Genomic DNA, 17497 nt, shown 5'->3' with positions numbered 1-17497 from the left:
GCACGCTGGACTTGTGATCCTGTGGTCCTGGGTTCGATCCCAGGCGCCGGCGAGAAACAATGGGCAGAGTTTCTTTCACCCTATGCCCCTGTTACCTAGCAGTAAAATAGGTACCTGGGTGTTAGTCAGCTGTCACGGGCTGCTTCCTGGGGGTGGAGGCCTGGTCGAGGACCGGGCCGCGGGGACACTAAAAAGCCCCGAAATCATCTCAAGATAACCAAGAAGCCCCAAGAGATAAAAAAGGGGCAGTCTGCCAGCCAGGAAAATGCATGATCCACAGAACACACTTAAGAAAGGGAAAGGAGCCAAACTGCAAACAAGCCGGAACCATCATCCTGGCATAAACCGGTTCCACAGAAGGTAAGCATTAAATGCCCACTCCCCTCCCCCAAAACCTCCGCAAAGTAAATCCGAGAGGAAGAAAACCTCTGAAAGGACGAATCTGAGGAACCCAAAGGCCCCCAGAAACAAACCCAGGTTAGAGCCCCACCCAACACAAACTCAGAAGGGGAACGAGTGAACGAAACCCCCTCCCATGCAGAAGCCCCCCCTCTGCAGAGCACATTGACCCAAGTGGAGTCAAAAGGAACCCATGAGCTCCATGTGGATTACCCCTGAGCCTCGGAAGCCATCGACAAAGGCTCCGGGGCAGAGTCCTCATCCACACTTACTGCCCCAGAAGGAAAGGCAGAGTTCAGGGGCAAGCTTCGAATAAGGGTGTCTGTCTACTGGGTCGACTCAGAAGTCTCGGCGGGAAAGAAGATCTCAACCACCTCTGTGTCCACATCAGAAGGGGCAGTCTTCAAAGCCACTCGAGCCTCATCCCGAGCTAAACCCCGCCCCGACTCCGAATTCCCTCAGACGTTTGGGAGCCAGAAGCAAGGCCAGGTCATACCACGGCCACCTGGGAAGGATGAGAGGGTGTGCGAACTGAACCGAGACTGAAGTGACCAACACCCCCAAATTCAAGCCCCTTAAACCCAAGCAGGGCAGCTCTGGGGCCTCCAACAGGGCAACCTGGCCTGTTCCAGTAAGATCAGCGATCATGCAATGCAGCCACTGCCTGATCCCTGAAATCATCAGATAAAGATTTATACACTGGAGCACAAGCAGAGAACAAAATCTGGAAGACTCGGGATTGTAGGTGTCCCCGACCACACGGGCAGAATGACGGAGGTAGTATACTGTGGATGATTGCCTTCCAGAGGAAGGGGCGACGAACAACTTTCAAATTCGCACAAGGCGAGAGTGAACTCGGAAGTATCCATGGTATGACTGAGTCTACGTGGGTTTTCCAGGGCCCATAGAGTAAATAACCCATAAGGGAAGCCCAGACATTGAGGCCAGCAAAGCCAGTAAACCCTGTCTGTTGCGGGCAAACTGACTGCAAGTAGCAGCCGTGAAACCACAGGGGCAATAGCAGAGGACCACCACCACAACCTAGGCAAGCCTATTAAGAAGTTAAGCAGACCTCCTATTCAACAGCAGGTGAAACTGCTGGAATAAAAATAAAAGAAACCCCAAAAATCTCACAACTAGCAAAAAGAGCAGCCCAAGAGAAAGACCAGATGCCGTGTGATAGGAATGCAGGCTGTGCCAGCCGCATTGCACCACACCAGCAAAGAAACACTCCCAAACCTGGAACAGAACGGACAGCCCAAGACTACCCCAAGTGAGGAAGCCCTCCAATGGGGAGTGATTCCCAAATGCCCAAGGGAAGATAACCCTGACCATGCAAGGGCAGAACTCAAGGAGCACCAAGAGAAGGTGACCCTAGACGCATGCAGCCCCAGTACCCTGCAGAACTCTAGGCTGGTACACACGACAAATGGAGGAACAGCCGTTAGGGCAAAAATCCAGAAGAGAAATTGCGGCCTGAGTCGACGTCCGTCCACTAGCACCATCAGTCAAGAGCTGAGTTGGTGGGTTGCCGGCTCACCCGGACTGGCCGGAGAGCACCAATGAGCGGGGTAGGGAAGGGGGCTAGTTGGATGATGTGTTGCTTGTTTGTTTTCTTTCTGGGAGAGTTTTTTTTTGGGGTATTTTAAGGCCGTAGCTCGTAATTTTTAACCGGACAGCGGTCTCTTTTGATTCGCCTACCTTTCTGGGTCCTTTCCTGGTCGATGGCAAAATTTGACATACTTCAAATGCAAATTGCGCATAGAACATTTCTCCCTGTGCCTCTCTGGGGGGGCCAGGTTCATAAGTAGGAAACAAGAACTCTGTGACTGATGACCCCAACTAATACAGCACTATATCAGTAGGATAGCTTTAGGAAGCCGACGGGGCTCCCCACAGAGAAGTACTTATGTACAACAATGTTCACTGGTTTAGTAAAGGTTCTGTGCTTAAGCTATTTCTTAGGTATTTGAATGAAATTCGTTTGTTTTAAACAAATGAAAAAGTACTGGTCAAGAATCATCTTACGTTGTGTGGATTTGTAGATTAATGTTTTTCAAATATTTCTTCCCCTTTTAAATGAATAGAAACCCGAAATTACAGCAACTGCCAAGGCACTTGAAGTTATATTTTAGAAACATCAAAGCTTTTGAAATAAAATTAAAATTTTTTAAACATGATGTCAACAACGGTACTTTTAAATATTTCGCAAACCTAAAAAAAAACACAACAAATTTTGAAATTCATGAGTAAACAGGAATTCAGATAATTCATTTTTTTTAGCATCAGTGATTAAACTGCAGATTAATGTACCAAAAATTTAGTAAATTAGGGGTCATATGAAGAATCTGCAAAATTCATGAAGTGTATAGACGACGTACAAAATAGTGAAAGAGATCGGTTACTGATTGGATTAATGCAGATAACAGCAGAAACTAAAAATTTTCAAAATGTCTCCAGAGCAGTATTAAGTATTTTCATCGACATTTTCATGCAAATCATTATTTCCAGCAATGACCTTTATCAAGTCTAATTATAGGAACAGTCTTACGGATAAAGCTTTGGCTCTCAAAACAAGCAAATACAAGCCTTGTATAAAATATGTATCAAATATTAATGTTTTGCTCAAGTATTATGATTGTCTTGTTAGTTCTGTAATAGTGCATAATACTGTTTCATAGTGCATAATACTGTTTCATTTCTTTCTTCCACAGGTATTCTGAAGAAGAAACCTATCACCCAATATCTTCCCAGACACCTGTGATCAGTTCCTCAAAATATTCGACAGGTATACTGATGAAAAAACTACTGCTCCATATTTTTCCTGACACCTGTGATCTCCGTGATCTCCTGTCCTTCAAGAAACATCTGTTGATGCCTTTGGATAATTACTGATAATTGTTTACTTTCTACTGACAGAATTATTAGGTGGACATCTTACTGTTATTGCAACCTGTTCTACTGTTCAGTCATTAAAATGTTATCAACTTTCCAGTTGTTATCGACTCCTTAAGTTATATATTTACATTAAAACTCATATAATTTTAAAAAAAGAAAAATATTTTTTTAAAGAAAGTTTGCTCTAGGGGAAAAAAAGATATCAGAAATAATATGATCCGTGTCAGTGTTCATGGTGTCTGAAGCATTTTAACATGAAGATCAAATTTGTATCACTTATGAGAGTTCACACAGGAGATAAACCGTATCAGTGTTCAGAGTGTCGGAAATATTTTGCCATTAAAAGCAGTCTCAATGCACACATGAGAATTCATACAGGGGATAAACCATATCAGTGTTCAGAGTGTCAGAAATATTTTGCCACTAAACGCTATCTTGTTAAACACATGAGAGTTCATACAGCAGATAAACCGTATCAGTGTTCAGAGTGTCAGAAATATTTTTCCACTAGAAGCAATCTTGTTACACACATGAGAATTCATACAGGAGATAAACCGTATCAGTGTTCAGAGTGTCAGAAATATTTTACCATTAAAAGCTATCTTGTAAAACACATGAGAATTCATACAGGGGATAAACCGTATCAGTGTTCAGAGTGTCAGAAATATTTTGCCACTAAAAGCTATCTTGTTACACACATGAGAGTTCACACAGGATATCAACCGTATCAGTGTTCAGAGTGTCGGAAATATTTTGCCATTAAAAGCAGTCTCAATGAACACATGAGAATTCATACAGGGGATAAACCATATCAGTGTTCAGAGTGTCAGAAATATTTTGCCACTAAAAGCTATCTTGTTAAACACATGAGAGTTCATACAGCAGATAAACCGTATCAGTGTTCAGAGTGTCAGAAATATTTTGTTACTAAAAGCTCTCTTGTTACACACATGAGAGTTCATACAGGAGATAAACCGTATTTTTGTTCAGAGTGTCAGAAATATTTTTCCACTAAAGGCCATCTTGTTACACACATGAGAGTTCATACAGGAGATAAACCGTATCAGTGTTCAGAGTGTCAGAAATATTTTGCCTATAAAAGCAATCTCATTGTACACATGAGAATTCATACAGGAGATAAACCATATCCGTGTTCAGAGTGTCAGAAATATTTTTCGACTAAACGCTATCTTGTTAAACATATGAGAGTTCACACAGGATATAAACCGTATCAGTGTTCAGAGTGTCAGAAATATTTTGCCACTAAAAGCTATCTTGTTAAACACATGAGAGTTCATACAGGAGATAAACCGTATCAGTGTTCAGAGTGTCAGAAATATTTTGCCACTAAAAGCTCTCTTGTTACACACATGAGAGTTCATACAGGAGATAAACCGTATCAGTGTTCAGAGTGTCAGAAATATTTTGCCACTAAAAGCTCTCTTGTTACACACATGAGAGTTCAGACAGGAGATAAACTGTATCAGTGTTCAGAGTGTCAGAAATATTTTGCCACTAAAAGCTCTCTTGTTACACACATGAGAGTTCATACAGGAGATAAACCGTATCAGTGTTCAGAGTGTCAGAGATATTTTGCCTATAAAAGCAATCTCATTGCACACATGAGAGTTCATACAGGAGATAAACCATATCAGTGTTCAGATTGTCAGAAATGTTTTGCCACTAAAAGCTATCTTGTTAAACACATGAGAGTTCATACAGGAGATAAACCATATCAGTGTTCAGAGTGTCAGAAATATTTTAGAACTAAAGGCTCTCTTGTTAAACACATGAGAGTTCATACAGGATATAAACCGTATCAGTGTTCAGAGTGTCAGAAATATTTTGCCACTAAAAGCTATCTTGTTACACACATGAGAGGTCACACAGGAGATAAACCGTATCAGTGTTCAGAGTGTCAGAAATATTTTGCCACTAAAAGCTATCTTGTTACACACATGAGAGGTCACACAGGAGATAAACCGTATCAGTGTTCAGAGTGTCAGAAATATTTTGCCACTAAAAGCTATCTTGTTACACACATGAGAGGTCACACAGGAGATAAACCGTATCAGTGTTCAGAGTGTCAGAAATATTTTGCCACTAAAAGTCATCTTGTTAAACACATGAGAGTTCATACAGGAGATAAACTGTATCAGTGTTAAGAGTGCCAGAAATATTTTAGCACTTAAAGCCATCTTGTAAGACACAAAAATTCATACCAAATATTAGACATGTTAGTCATGAGAGTCAGAAAATTGTTACGAAAAAACGGCAGCATGAAGGAAGTTCATACGTGAAATAAATCATAACAGTGTTCAGTGTGTCTTACATATTGCGTAGAAAAAGGTACTCATGAGATAACACACGTGTGTTTACATGGAAGATAAACTGTATCAGTGTCCACAGGGACTGAAATATTTTACCCTATACAGGCTTGCTTGCAGGAATCATGAGAGATAAAACATAGAGTGTTGAGGTTGTCTGAAACATTTTGCTCACAAATGTTCTCTTCGAATGGTTTCCTATTGTTGGTGACAGGGAGCCTGTTCTATTAGAGCTATCAGTATATAATTTGCCATCAACAGACCTTCCATAGGGGCAACCTACTAAAGCTGACTAGCTCCCTGTAACGATTTCCTACCAAGTTAACAGAGACACGAGGCATAATTGTAACGATTTACTACTAAAATAACCGAGGCATCAGGTACAAGGAAACGTACCCAATCGTCTCGCTCTGCCATGGAATCGAACCCAACATGATCGGTTGTCAGTTGACTAGGGTAACACTGGGCAGGAAGTAAACATTCCCATGTTAAGTGTTGTTGTTGTTGTTGTTGAGTTAGGAGCGACGACGATCGTGGGATCGGATGCGCCCCGGCGTACCCGTTAATTAAGGGTGAATCGTGAAGCCAGGAAAGGCGAAACGCCAAGCCAAAACGCGAAACGAGTGACGCCAAGTACGCCGGGAACGTTCAGGCTCCGGCCGGATATTGTCAGTGCCGGAAGCAGACCCAGAAACACGGGCACCACGAGCCGGACGAACTGATGCCTGACACAAAACGGCAGCAGCCTCTTTCACAGGCGGAACTGGGCCACACACAGCAGGAGGCTCTGCAGCTATCCCAGCACCCAGCACATCTGGGACCCAAGGCACGGACACAGGGCCAGGCGCAGCATCCGAAGACAAGGAAGAAGACGGCGATGCCACACAGGGAGCACCAGGAAGGCCCACGGGAGCAGCTTGGACAGTGACAGGATCAGGCAGACCAACCGATGTTACTGCAATACCCAGAGGCGGGTTGACAACAACTGGAGGAATGACAGGCGTCGCCGGGGGAGCTGCAGCAGCGAACGGGAGGCGCACCTCTTCAACATCTCCGGAGACTGCCTCCAGTGGGAGCGGCGGGAAATCCTCTTCTCGGAACAAGTTGACAGGAGCAGCTGGGGCCTCAGAGCACCCTGCAGCCTGATGACCCAACAGGCCATACCAGAAACAGGTACGAGGCTGCCGGGCATAGTACTCCTGGACGTAGTATCCCATTAGCCAGACAGAAGAAGGTATATCCGACCACAGGCGCATTCCCAACGTGCGAATGTTCGTTCGCCTTCCAGCATACCGCCCCGAGGAGAGTGTGTTCACCCGCATGCTGACAACAGTACCAAACCTCCTGAAGTAACGCCATAGGAGGTCTTCAGGAAACTGCAGGGGCGCCCCATGGACGCTGACATAGGTCAGGACCCCACTACAATCCGAGATCGCCACAGAGCCGGCATCACCCGGCAACGACAACGTACGCCCCTCGTACCGACAGAGGAAGTCCCGGTACTCCTCCTCCCCCACGAACTTGAGAACAACCCGGTGGGCTGTAACAAGCTCAACACCATAGATAGCCTCCACCGGGATATGAAGCATGTCACACATAACCAGCTCTATGTCCGAATAACCAGCCCGACTAGTGAACTCCAAGCCCACGGAGTTCACACGCACAACAAGGGGAAGATGGCCTTCCATGTCAAGCTTGCCACGTCAACACGCAGTCAGGCAGCAACACAAACTGGGGGTGGGGGGCAGAGACGCCCACACCACCTGGCAACCAAAACGGCAAACACCCCAACTACCAGAGGCCAGGTGACACGTCTGCACCTCACGGAGGCTCCAGGTGGACTCCCATGTTAAGTGTATCTGAAAAATCAATACTTATAAAACAGAATGTTGTTGTTGATGATTTAGGGGCGACGATGATCGAGGGATCGGATGCGCCCCGGCATACCCATGAAAGGGTTAATCGCGAAGAATAATGGCATATAAATGTCGCCTATCTGTGGAAACTAATGTGCCTTGCAGGAAATAAACACATGGATGGGCAGATGATTGAGGAGCCCCCTTGGAGTCCCTCAGGGTGACAAGCACAGACTCCACCCCAAACACAAGAAAACACCGGGTAGGCAAAACCAAAAACTTGGCTTCTGAGATGCAAAAAGGTATCCAGTGCCCTCTGGCAGAGGAGAAGCCAGCCGCCCACCATGTCTGAGGGCACACCAGGAGCCCATCTAGACCCACGAACTCCTGGCACCTCTTGGGCAAGCTGACGCCGGACACTGTCATCCCGCCTGAAGAACTGGCCAGAATACGTTCAAAATCTATCACCTATCCTGTGAACCAAGGCGATATGTGCCCCAGGCATCATAACAGTCCAGACCGTTAAATAGGAACGCCAAACGACAGTATAAAACTTCAAATCACAAAACGGAACGTCATCCGGCGGCCCCCTAGGCAATTCAAGTGTCCAAACGTCCGCTCGTCATCAAGGTTGAACCAGGAGTCAAAGAGAATGTTTGTGTGTTTGTCCAATGTTGGAGGCCAGATGCTTGATCTAGCCTCGCCCAAACTGGCAGAGAGAATTGCGTGTGGAACGGAATGAACATTGGCTTGTCTGAGTCGCCAGAATTCAAAAGGGTCAAAGGGGGCAGAGAGAGGCTGAAACAAAGATAGAGACAGTATACACATGGATGGATAGATACAAGGATGGATTGATATACAAATGAATAGATAAATGGATAGATACATAGAGCGAAAGATGGATGGCTAATTGGATGGATATATAAATAAATGGATTGATACATGGAAGGATAGATGGGTGAGTAGATGGATGGATGTATGATAAATCGACAGATAAATTTGGGTAAATTAGGTGGAAATTGTATTAAATTACCTAAGTTTAGGTATATTTGAGTAAATTTGGTGGAAATTCTCTTAAATTATGTAAAATACAGGTGGGATACCTTGCATTTCGCCAACTTCAATAAATTCTATCTTTGGATGTGCTAGGTCAGATTTGGTAGTGCTATGTATGATAGAATATATAACATCTAAGGGGTAATGAACTAGCTTGTTCAGAAAATATAGTCAATTACCCTATTTAGGTTTGAGTTATATCTAGCTCTTGTGATGGATGGAGAGAGACTACATAGGGTTGTATGTGAGGATATGGGTGCTGTGATCATGGGAGTGAGGTATAATATGCCAAGACTGGATGTTGGATAATGGAAATATACACTAAATTTAGATGGAATAGGTTAAACTTGGGTAAATGAGACTTTGGCTGTGCTGTGTATGATAAGGTAAATTTGGATAAATTTAGTGGAAATTGTCTTAATTTAGGTGAATATAGGTAAATTTGGTGGAAATGTTCTCAAATTAGGTAAAATTTAACTGGGACATCATTAATTTAGCCAAATTGAATCAAATTTAGCTTTGGATGTGCTAGGTCAGGTTAGGTAAGGTTGTGTAGGGTAGGATATATAATATCTTACGGGTACTGAACTAGCTTGTTCATAAAATAGTGTAAATTAGCACATTTGGGTTTTAGTTATAACTATATATAGTCCATGTAATGGCTGGACAGAGGTAACATAGGCTTGTATGAGAGTATATGGGATGCTTATATTTAGTTAGTTTAGCTTTTTCTCGGTTGAACTTGGTTAAATTTGTGTAGTATAAGTAGAATTTTTGCCAGATTTAGATAAATTTAGCTACTAATAGGATGCATTTTTATAGGATATAGTAAATTTTCTTAAATTATCATAGAAATTTCTGACTTCATCTAACCCCACTCATCCTAACCTAACATAACTAAAGCTAGAACCAATATGTCTGTTGGATGGTTTGCTTAATTAAATATGGGTGACATGACTGGAGAGGATGTAACAAGGGGTATTAATAAAGTATTAAAAACAATGGACATATGCTTGATGAATAGTTTAGCACTAATAACGTTGAAACAGTTATGGAAAATGTATGTGTGTGTTTTTATATTGGTCTCATAGGATGTTAAATGTACCATTCATATATGTGAAATTCTGAATTTTTTGGTGATAATTTCTGGGTTAAACTTGGATTATTATAAATGATGACCTAAACATACCTAGAAAAAAATATTATGCAAATTGTGTATTGATTTACCAAGTTGGGTATGATTGTATTTGTACAAATAGCACAATGATTATAATTGTGCAAGTTCTGCATTAATTGTGCAGGTTATGTATTGATAGTATTTTGCATAAGTTGTATGATGATTGCAATTATGTATTGATTATATCCCACAAATTGTGCATTGTTTATGCAAGTTGTGTAATAATTGTATATGTTTTGAAAGTGAATTTGTGAGAATTATGTAGTTGAGTTTTTAATATTTATGTGCTAGATGTGTATTGTTCGTATTTATGCTAGTTGTGTATTGATTATATTAGGGCAAGAGGTGTGTTAATTATGTATACGCTATAATTGCGTTTGTGTTAATTGAGTATTTGTACTAGTTGTGTATTTTACATACTTGGGGCAGTTATGTATTATATGTATTCGTGCTGGATACCTATTTGATTGTATTTTGCATGTTGTGTAATTATTATGAAAGACGTGTAATAATTGTGCAAGTTGTGCAATGATTGCACATGTTGTGAAATTGTATATCGACGAATTGTGTATTTGCGCCTGTTGTATATTGATTGTCATTGTGCAAGTTGTGCAATTGTATAACAAGTTTGGTTATATTAATTATGCAAGGATGTGTATTACTTACATAGGTTTTGTATTAATTAGCCATGTTTTATAAAAAAAATTGTGCGAATGTTGTATTTATGCAACCTGTATTTTAATTGCTGAAGTGGAACTGGTGCACCTGTATTTTTATGCAAAATATGAATTTGTATAATTTTTGTATATGTTATCTGAAAAATAGATCTTCATATGCTAGTGTGTAGCACATTTGGTATATTGAGACAATGTGTCTGTATATTTTGTGAAAATTGTGAAATTTTAGCAATAGTAGGCGGCTCGACATCTGCGAGGCACTACACATCAAAGAGTCAACACCAGAAATCAACATCCAATTAATGCACAACTATATTCTACCGACTTCAAGACTCTCAACCAATATAGAGGCATCAAGAGGAAGAACGGGCCAATAGGCCCTCGGCAGTTACTTCTATTCTTATGCTCTCATATCCAATTAATACCCATAGTTTTGTGTTCTGTCTTGTGTTTGTCACATGTTTGTTCACGTCATCCAAAACTGTTGCACCATATCACCTCACCCAAATGCGAGGATAAGTATGACAGATTAGCGTGTTTACAGGTTACAGGTGTGTGTAAACCAAAGTCTTTGAAAATGTAATAAGTTATTACAAAACGTGTTCAAGCGTCGCATCAGACTAGAAATAAAAATTAATTTTGGAGAATTGATTTTTCAATTACCATCGACAGTGAAAAGAACCATACGAAATATTGAGAAAATTCATGTTTGAATTATTAATTTTACCTTTTCGTTCATATTTAACAACATATGTTTACAAGAAAGACTGCTATCAATATATACTAATATTACAACGCACGACCCAGCAGCAAGCAATATTGACGAAAACCTCTGTACTCGTATCGACCAACACCTCGACATCCTCACAGATCAACATCACCACAGCACCGAAACCAGGATCATGAAGAAACTAACATTATATGGAGGACCTACAGCGATTTCACGACCCAGAGGTGGCTTTCTGAACCTTGCTGGAATCAATCTCAGGGAGGACCAAATCACTCTCCTAAATCTGGGTATAAACTGTCACATTATGTCCAGAACAAGTGAGATGGCCCGGAAAGTGGAGTTGGAGATCCTATTGGACGACATATTCGACATCGAGACACAAAAGAAGGTTACCACTTAAGGCACCTTGCAAGTAGAACTTATTGCAGAGGGAGGAAAGATTCGAGGCAACTACAGAAGCACCATACTGTCTCCCGAGCTCAAAGCGGCAGCTAAGAGCCTTCGTGAGAACAAGAAGATAGTCGTCAGGAGAGGTGACAAGTCGCCAATATACGATATTCTTAAAAAAGACAAATATCTGGCATAAATGAACCTCATACTCTCTGACCAAACTAAATTCCAAATGGTAACGAAGGACACTACAGCCGAATTGAAAACAAAGGTAAACAGATTGATCGAAACTGTGAACGCCAAGAAATCCAGACGCCACCAGTCAAAGGTTATTGGGGAATACAAACCTGGGTATGCGTATGGAAATGTCAAGACCCATAAGCCTGGAAACCTACTTCGGCCAATCATCAGCCAGATACCCACACTCACGTACAGACTGGCTAAGCCACTCAACGGCTTGCTGACTTCTTATGTACCTTGTGCTTTCAGCCTGAAGTGTCCAAAGGAATTTGTTGACTTACTGCGTGGAACACGGGCCACAGGAATAAGAGCCTCGTTGGACATAGAATCACTGTTTACCAACATACCTATAGATGAAACAATCGGGGTGATAGCAGACAGAGTGTATCGTGATTCGGCTTGTACTCCTCTTGACATACCAGAAAACATTTTAAGGAAACTACTCCAAGCTTGTATAAAAAAGGCACCCTTCTTGAGCCCAGATGGGCACATGTATAAGCAAGTAGATGGGGTTGCCATGGGTTCTCCCCTAGGTGTCCTGTTTGCGAACTTCCACATGGGTACCATCGAGCAGAAGGTCTTAGTTGACATGGACTTGAAACCTGCCATATACTGCAGGTATGTTGACGACATATTTACACAGGTACCTGATGTCAGACGTCTGCAGGAGCTGAAGGAGGCATTCGAGCAGAATTCTGTGTTGAGCTTTGTTACGGCCCTCTCGGGACGCAACGGGGTTCTCACTCTGATGTTGTTAGAGTCAGATATATATATCCGTTCCCAAACCAGTAGTGGCTATCAAGGGATGAGATCCGTGACGCAAGTAACTTAAAGGGAGTAGGGAAAGAAAACTAAGAACTTAATATTATAATTTTCACCATCACCGATTACATATATAAAATAAAAGAGTGCACAAGGGGGAGGGATATTAACACTTGACAAGGGGATTCTTCACAATGTAGTCTTCTGCTGAAGACTCTGGATGCAGAAGCTAGGCGCTGAGTCCTTGGTGCTTTCTTCGTGGCCACACAACGAATTCTTCAACGAAGCTGAGCCTACCCTGGCCACAGGTCAGCCAAAACACATGTCCACTGGGGGCACCGCCGTGGAGGCCGTCAACCACACGTCCAGCTGGTCTGCTGGCAGGTTCTGAGCCAACAAGGCTGGTACGGCCACTCCACGAACGATAAAAGGGGAACGCCCTAGACAGGAGCCTCGTGTGACACCACAAATCACTCTCCTGTCCTCGATACCCCAGTGGACGATCGTCTCCAACAGTCGGTCCCGGGTAATCCTTTCACTGCCACTCCACTGGCAGGCTAACACACCACAGTGTCCTTCCGGGGGGACGACTTCACAAAAGCTGCAGCAAGGTTCAAGGTATGGAGACTGGCTGCCTCGGGTAGACTGACTCCACTTCCATCACAGCAGTCCCAGGTCGACTCTGTAAGCAGACACGTCATCAATAACTGGGACACTAAAACACCTCACTTACAGGCTCAGACACAAACGCCCGACACATCCACTTCATAGATGGCGTTGTAGTCTGAGCACCACTTCACCAGAGGTCAGCAGCGGTGGTGTAGAGTGCTGAACGGGACTGGAAACTGGCCCTTGTGGCCGGTATTCGCCGTCCTTACCAGGTGTCGTCGTCCGTTTGGCGGGGGTTTCGGGAGCTGACCCACAGATGGCGTGGTCGTTACTGCTCCGTGCTCGGACGCTGGATCCGGGTTCATAACAAGCTTCACTTATGAGATGGAGAAGGATGGGAAGCTGCCCTTTCTAGATGTAACAGTCACAGAAAGAAGCGAAGGCTTCTCCACTGCAGTCTACACTATGGAAACAAACATAGGAATTGGCCTCAATGCCAATAATGACTGCCCAGACAGGTACAAGAGGAGTGTTGTCAACGCTTACGTCGACCGTGCTCTCAGCCACAGCTCAGGATGTAAGCAAGTCGATGAAGAATTCTGTAGGGTAAGGCAGATCCTAGTCAACAACGGCTTCTCTAATGGTTTTGTTGATGACATCATAAAAAGAAAGGTAAAATGCCATGCAACTTCTGAAGAGTCAACTAACACAATACATGTACCCCCTATTAGACTGTTTTACAGGAACTTCTTTTCGACAGCTCATAAAATGGAGGAAGGGTCCTGAAAGATATTGTTGATAGGAACGTTATCCTTACAGACAAAAATCAGAAAATACAATTGACGATTTACTATGAAACCAAAAAAACGGCCAACCTACTTATGTAGGTTGGGCGTTTACAACCTACTCAGTATATAGGCAAGACAACAACATCTCTTTCCAGGTGACTAACAATGCATAAACAACAGGGCTCCATAAAGGAACATATAATCATCTCTCACAACCAGACCATCACCAGAGAAATATTAACAAACAACACAGAAATCGTCTATAGATTCAGCGATAGCAGGCGGCTCGACATCTGCAAGGCACTACACATCAAAAAGTCCACACCAGAAATCAACAGCCAATTAATGTACAACTATATTCTTCCCACTACAAGACTCCGAACCAATATAGAAGCATCAAGAGGAAGTATGGGCCAATAGGTCCTCTTCAGTTTCTTCCATTCTTATGCTCTCATATCCAATTAATACCCACAGTTTCGTTTACTGTCTTGTGTTTGTCACAAATTTTTTCACCTCATCCAAAACTGTTGCATTATATCACCTCACCGAAATGCGAGGGTAAGTATGACAGATTAGCGTGTTTACAAGTTACAGTTGTATGTGTAAACTAAAGTCTTTGAAAATGTAATAAGTTATTATGAAACGCATTCAAGTGTCGCGTCATGTAACAAACTAGGCTGGTTGTAAGAATTATTCCAGAAGGTTCCAGAAGTTTCGGGTAGGGACCTGACCTCAACAACGCATATTCCCCTGGGGATTAGCAGGTCTGAGTCACAAATGGCGAGCGTCTCTGTTCATAGTTGCGTATAATGAACCATCCTATAGTATTCAGTAATTTACAGAAATTAGACTTTATTCATTTTGTATTAAAATTGTATTGTATAATATTCCTGGTTATAGTACCAAGAGTATTATAATTATTAGGAGATTTGAGTTAAGTCACCATCAGTGACGTCACGAATCAGATCTAAGTTGTAAGGCGCGAGTGACCGGCGGTCATAGGTCATCAGAGTTGACATGTCCACTATTTCTCAAAGTTCAAATAACCATTTTATTGATCGGGAACAGCTCTGCCGTTAGATGCTTGTGTAATTTAACTTCAGTAAAATAATTCAACCAGTCTGGATCAATTAAGTACAACAGAGGTTAATTGTTATAATTTAAACCTGGCTAAGTAACTTGATAAGCGATGCGGAACAATACAATGCTCTAGTCTGGGGAAGACCAGAGAGAGGGAGATCAGTGTGGATTCGAGATCAACAGGGAGAGGTCAACCATCTTACCTCCCCCAAGACCAGCCCCAACATCTTTAGCTGGTCGCCCAAGGTAGAGTTGCTGTATGAGTTTTTATAGGGATAGTCAACTCATTGCCGTTCAGGTCAAGTAGGGAGTGAACATCTTTAGATTTTGTCTTAGTTTTTCTTTTAATAAATTAATTAGTTAATATTCTGCATTTTTATTATTTCCATGTGTTATATGTGAACTTGTCCTGGTCACGTGGTCCACACGAGGCAGAGTTGGATTGGGCGCCGATTCTAACATCGAGTCGGAATTCATCATTCCCGTGTAATTAATTCCACACTCTAAGTTTCCAAGGTCATCAGTTACTAGTGGGGATCAAGCCCCAAGGTTAATTAATTAGTATGATCGATCCAGACCTCGATCATTGCTCAGTGTTACTGGTCTGGTGGTGGCGGCGGAGGCGACTCTAGGGTTTTGCTCGAAGCCTATGTCACGTCATACGGGTTGTAGAATCCTGAGTCGGTCAATCGTCTTAGGACCACGTGGCATGGAGTCGGCTTTAGTGAAAGTTTTGGAGTCCCTTGTAGAGAATAAAAAGTAAGAATACGGGTAGAGGGAAAAGAAGGAGGAAAGATAAAACGAGAAACCTTCCCCGTGTTACAGTCAGACTAGAAATAAAAATGTATTTTGGAGAATTGATTTTTTAATTACCATCGACAGTGAAAAGAACCATACGAAATATTGAGAAAATTCGTGTTAGAGTTATTAATCTTACCTTTTCGGTCATATTTAACAACATATATTTACAAGAAAGACTGCTACCAAAATATACTAATAATAAAACGCATGACCCAGCAGCAAGAAATCAAGTCTTCACGATAAAATATCGCCAAGATCTGATTCGAAATCAGATACACAAGGCAGAAAATGAGATCAAAGAAAACAAAACGCAACTACTTCACGCTTCAAACCAATGGAGAAACAGCAATATCGACGAAAACCTCCGTACTCGTATCAACAAACACCTCGACATCCTCACAGAACGACATCACCACAGCACCGAAACCAGGATCATGAAGAAACTAGCAAGTGTTGCTGTTCAGAGGGGGAAATGCGTGCTGTATCTTGGATACGCACCCAACCTCCTAAGATCTTAACGAGGTCTTCAAACACTGATTGTTATATTGTTATATAAGTGTGTTTTCTGTAAACTGTAGCATTGCAATAAAATCAAATAAAAAAATATTAAACAAAAAAATAATAGAGGTGGTAGGAGAGGAAAAGATTAAAGTATTCAGTGAGAATCCACAAGATCTTCTCTGAACACTATTTATCTTCTTCGAGGATTTGGGTCCCTCTAATTAAACCAGTGGTGGTACCCCTAACTATAAATATTTATATTTACATATATATATATATATATATATATATATATATATATATATATATATATATATATATATATATATATATATATATATATATATATATATATATATATATATATATATTATTAAATATGACCGAAAAAGTAAGATTAATAATTCTAACACGAATTTTCTCAATCTTTCGTACATTACGCTTCACTGTTGGAGGTAAATCAAAAATCAATTCTCCAAAATTCATTTTTATTTCTAGTCTGACGCGACACGGGCGCGTTTCATAAAACTTATTACATTTTCAAAGACTTTAGTTCACAAATACACAACTGAATAGAACTTACGTATCTCCGATTTTATATCTACATTTGAGTGAGGTGGAAGGGGTGATGTGGCATTAACACAAGACAGAACAAAATGTGGTATTAATAGGGTATTAATTTCATCAACACAAGACAGAACAAGGGTATTAATAGGGTATTAATTTCATATTAATTTCAATGAAATTAATACCCTATTAATACCCTTGTTCTGTCTTGTGTTGATGAAATTAATACCCTATTAATACCACATTTTGTTCTGTCTTGTGTTAATGCCACATCACCCCTTCCACCTCACTCAAATGTAGATATAAAATCGGAGATACGTAAGTTCTATTCAGTTGTGTATTTGTGAACTAAAGTCTTTGAAAATGTAATAAGTTTTACGAAACGCGCCCGTGTCGCGTCAGACTAGAAATAAAAATGAATTTTGGAGAATTGATTTTTGATTTACCTCCAACAGTGAAGCGTAATGTACGAAAGATTGAGAAAATTCGTGTTAGAATTATTAATCTTACTTTTTCGGTCATATTTAATAATATATGTCTACAGGAAAGACTGCTACCAAAATATACTTATATATATATATATATATATATATATATATATATATATATATATATATATATATATATATATATATATAT

The 17497-nt window shown here is 41.4% G+C and overlaps 1 protein-coding gene across 1 annotated transcript in view; it reads left to right on the top strand.

The window, feature by feature from the left end:
• Positions 1-10427, top strand: part of LOC123748718 (zinc finger protein 268-like) — a 66523-nt gene extending 56096 nt beyond the window's left edge. The window contains exon 2 of the mRNA XM_069318424.1: positions 3114-10427. Within this exon, the coding sequence (XP_069174525.1) occupies positions 3552-5462 (1911 nt within the window). The 5' untranslated portion in view covers positions 3114-3551 and the 3' untranslated portion in view covers positions 5463-10427. The remainder of the gene's footprint in view (positions 1-3113) is intronic.
• The last annotated feature ends 7070 nt before the right edge of the window (positions 10428-17497 follow it).

This window comes from Procambarus clarkii, chromosome 90 (genome assembly GCF_040958095.1).
Source record: "Procambarus clarkii isolate CNS0578487 chromosome 90, FALCON_Pclarkii_2.0, whole genome shotgun sequence".
In the NCBI taxonomy this organism is placed as follows: Eukaryota; Metazoa; Arthropoda; class Malacostraca; order Decapoda; family Cambaridae; genus Procambarus; species Procambarus clarkii.
Note: the sequence above shows the minus strand (reverse complement) of the source record. Positions and strands in the feature narration are given on the sequence as shown.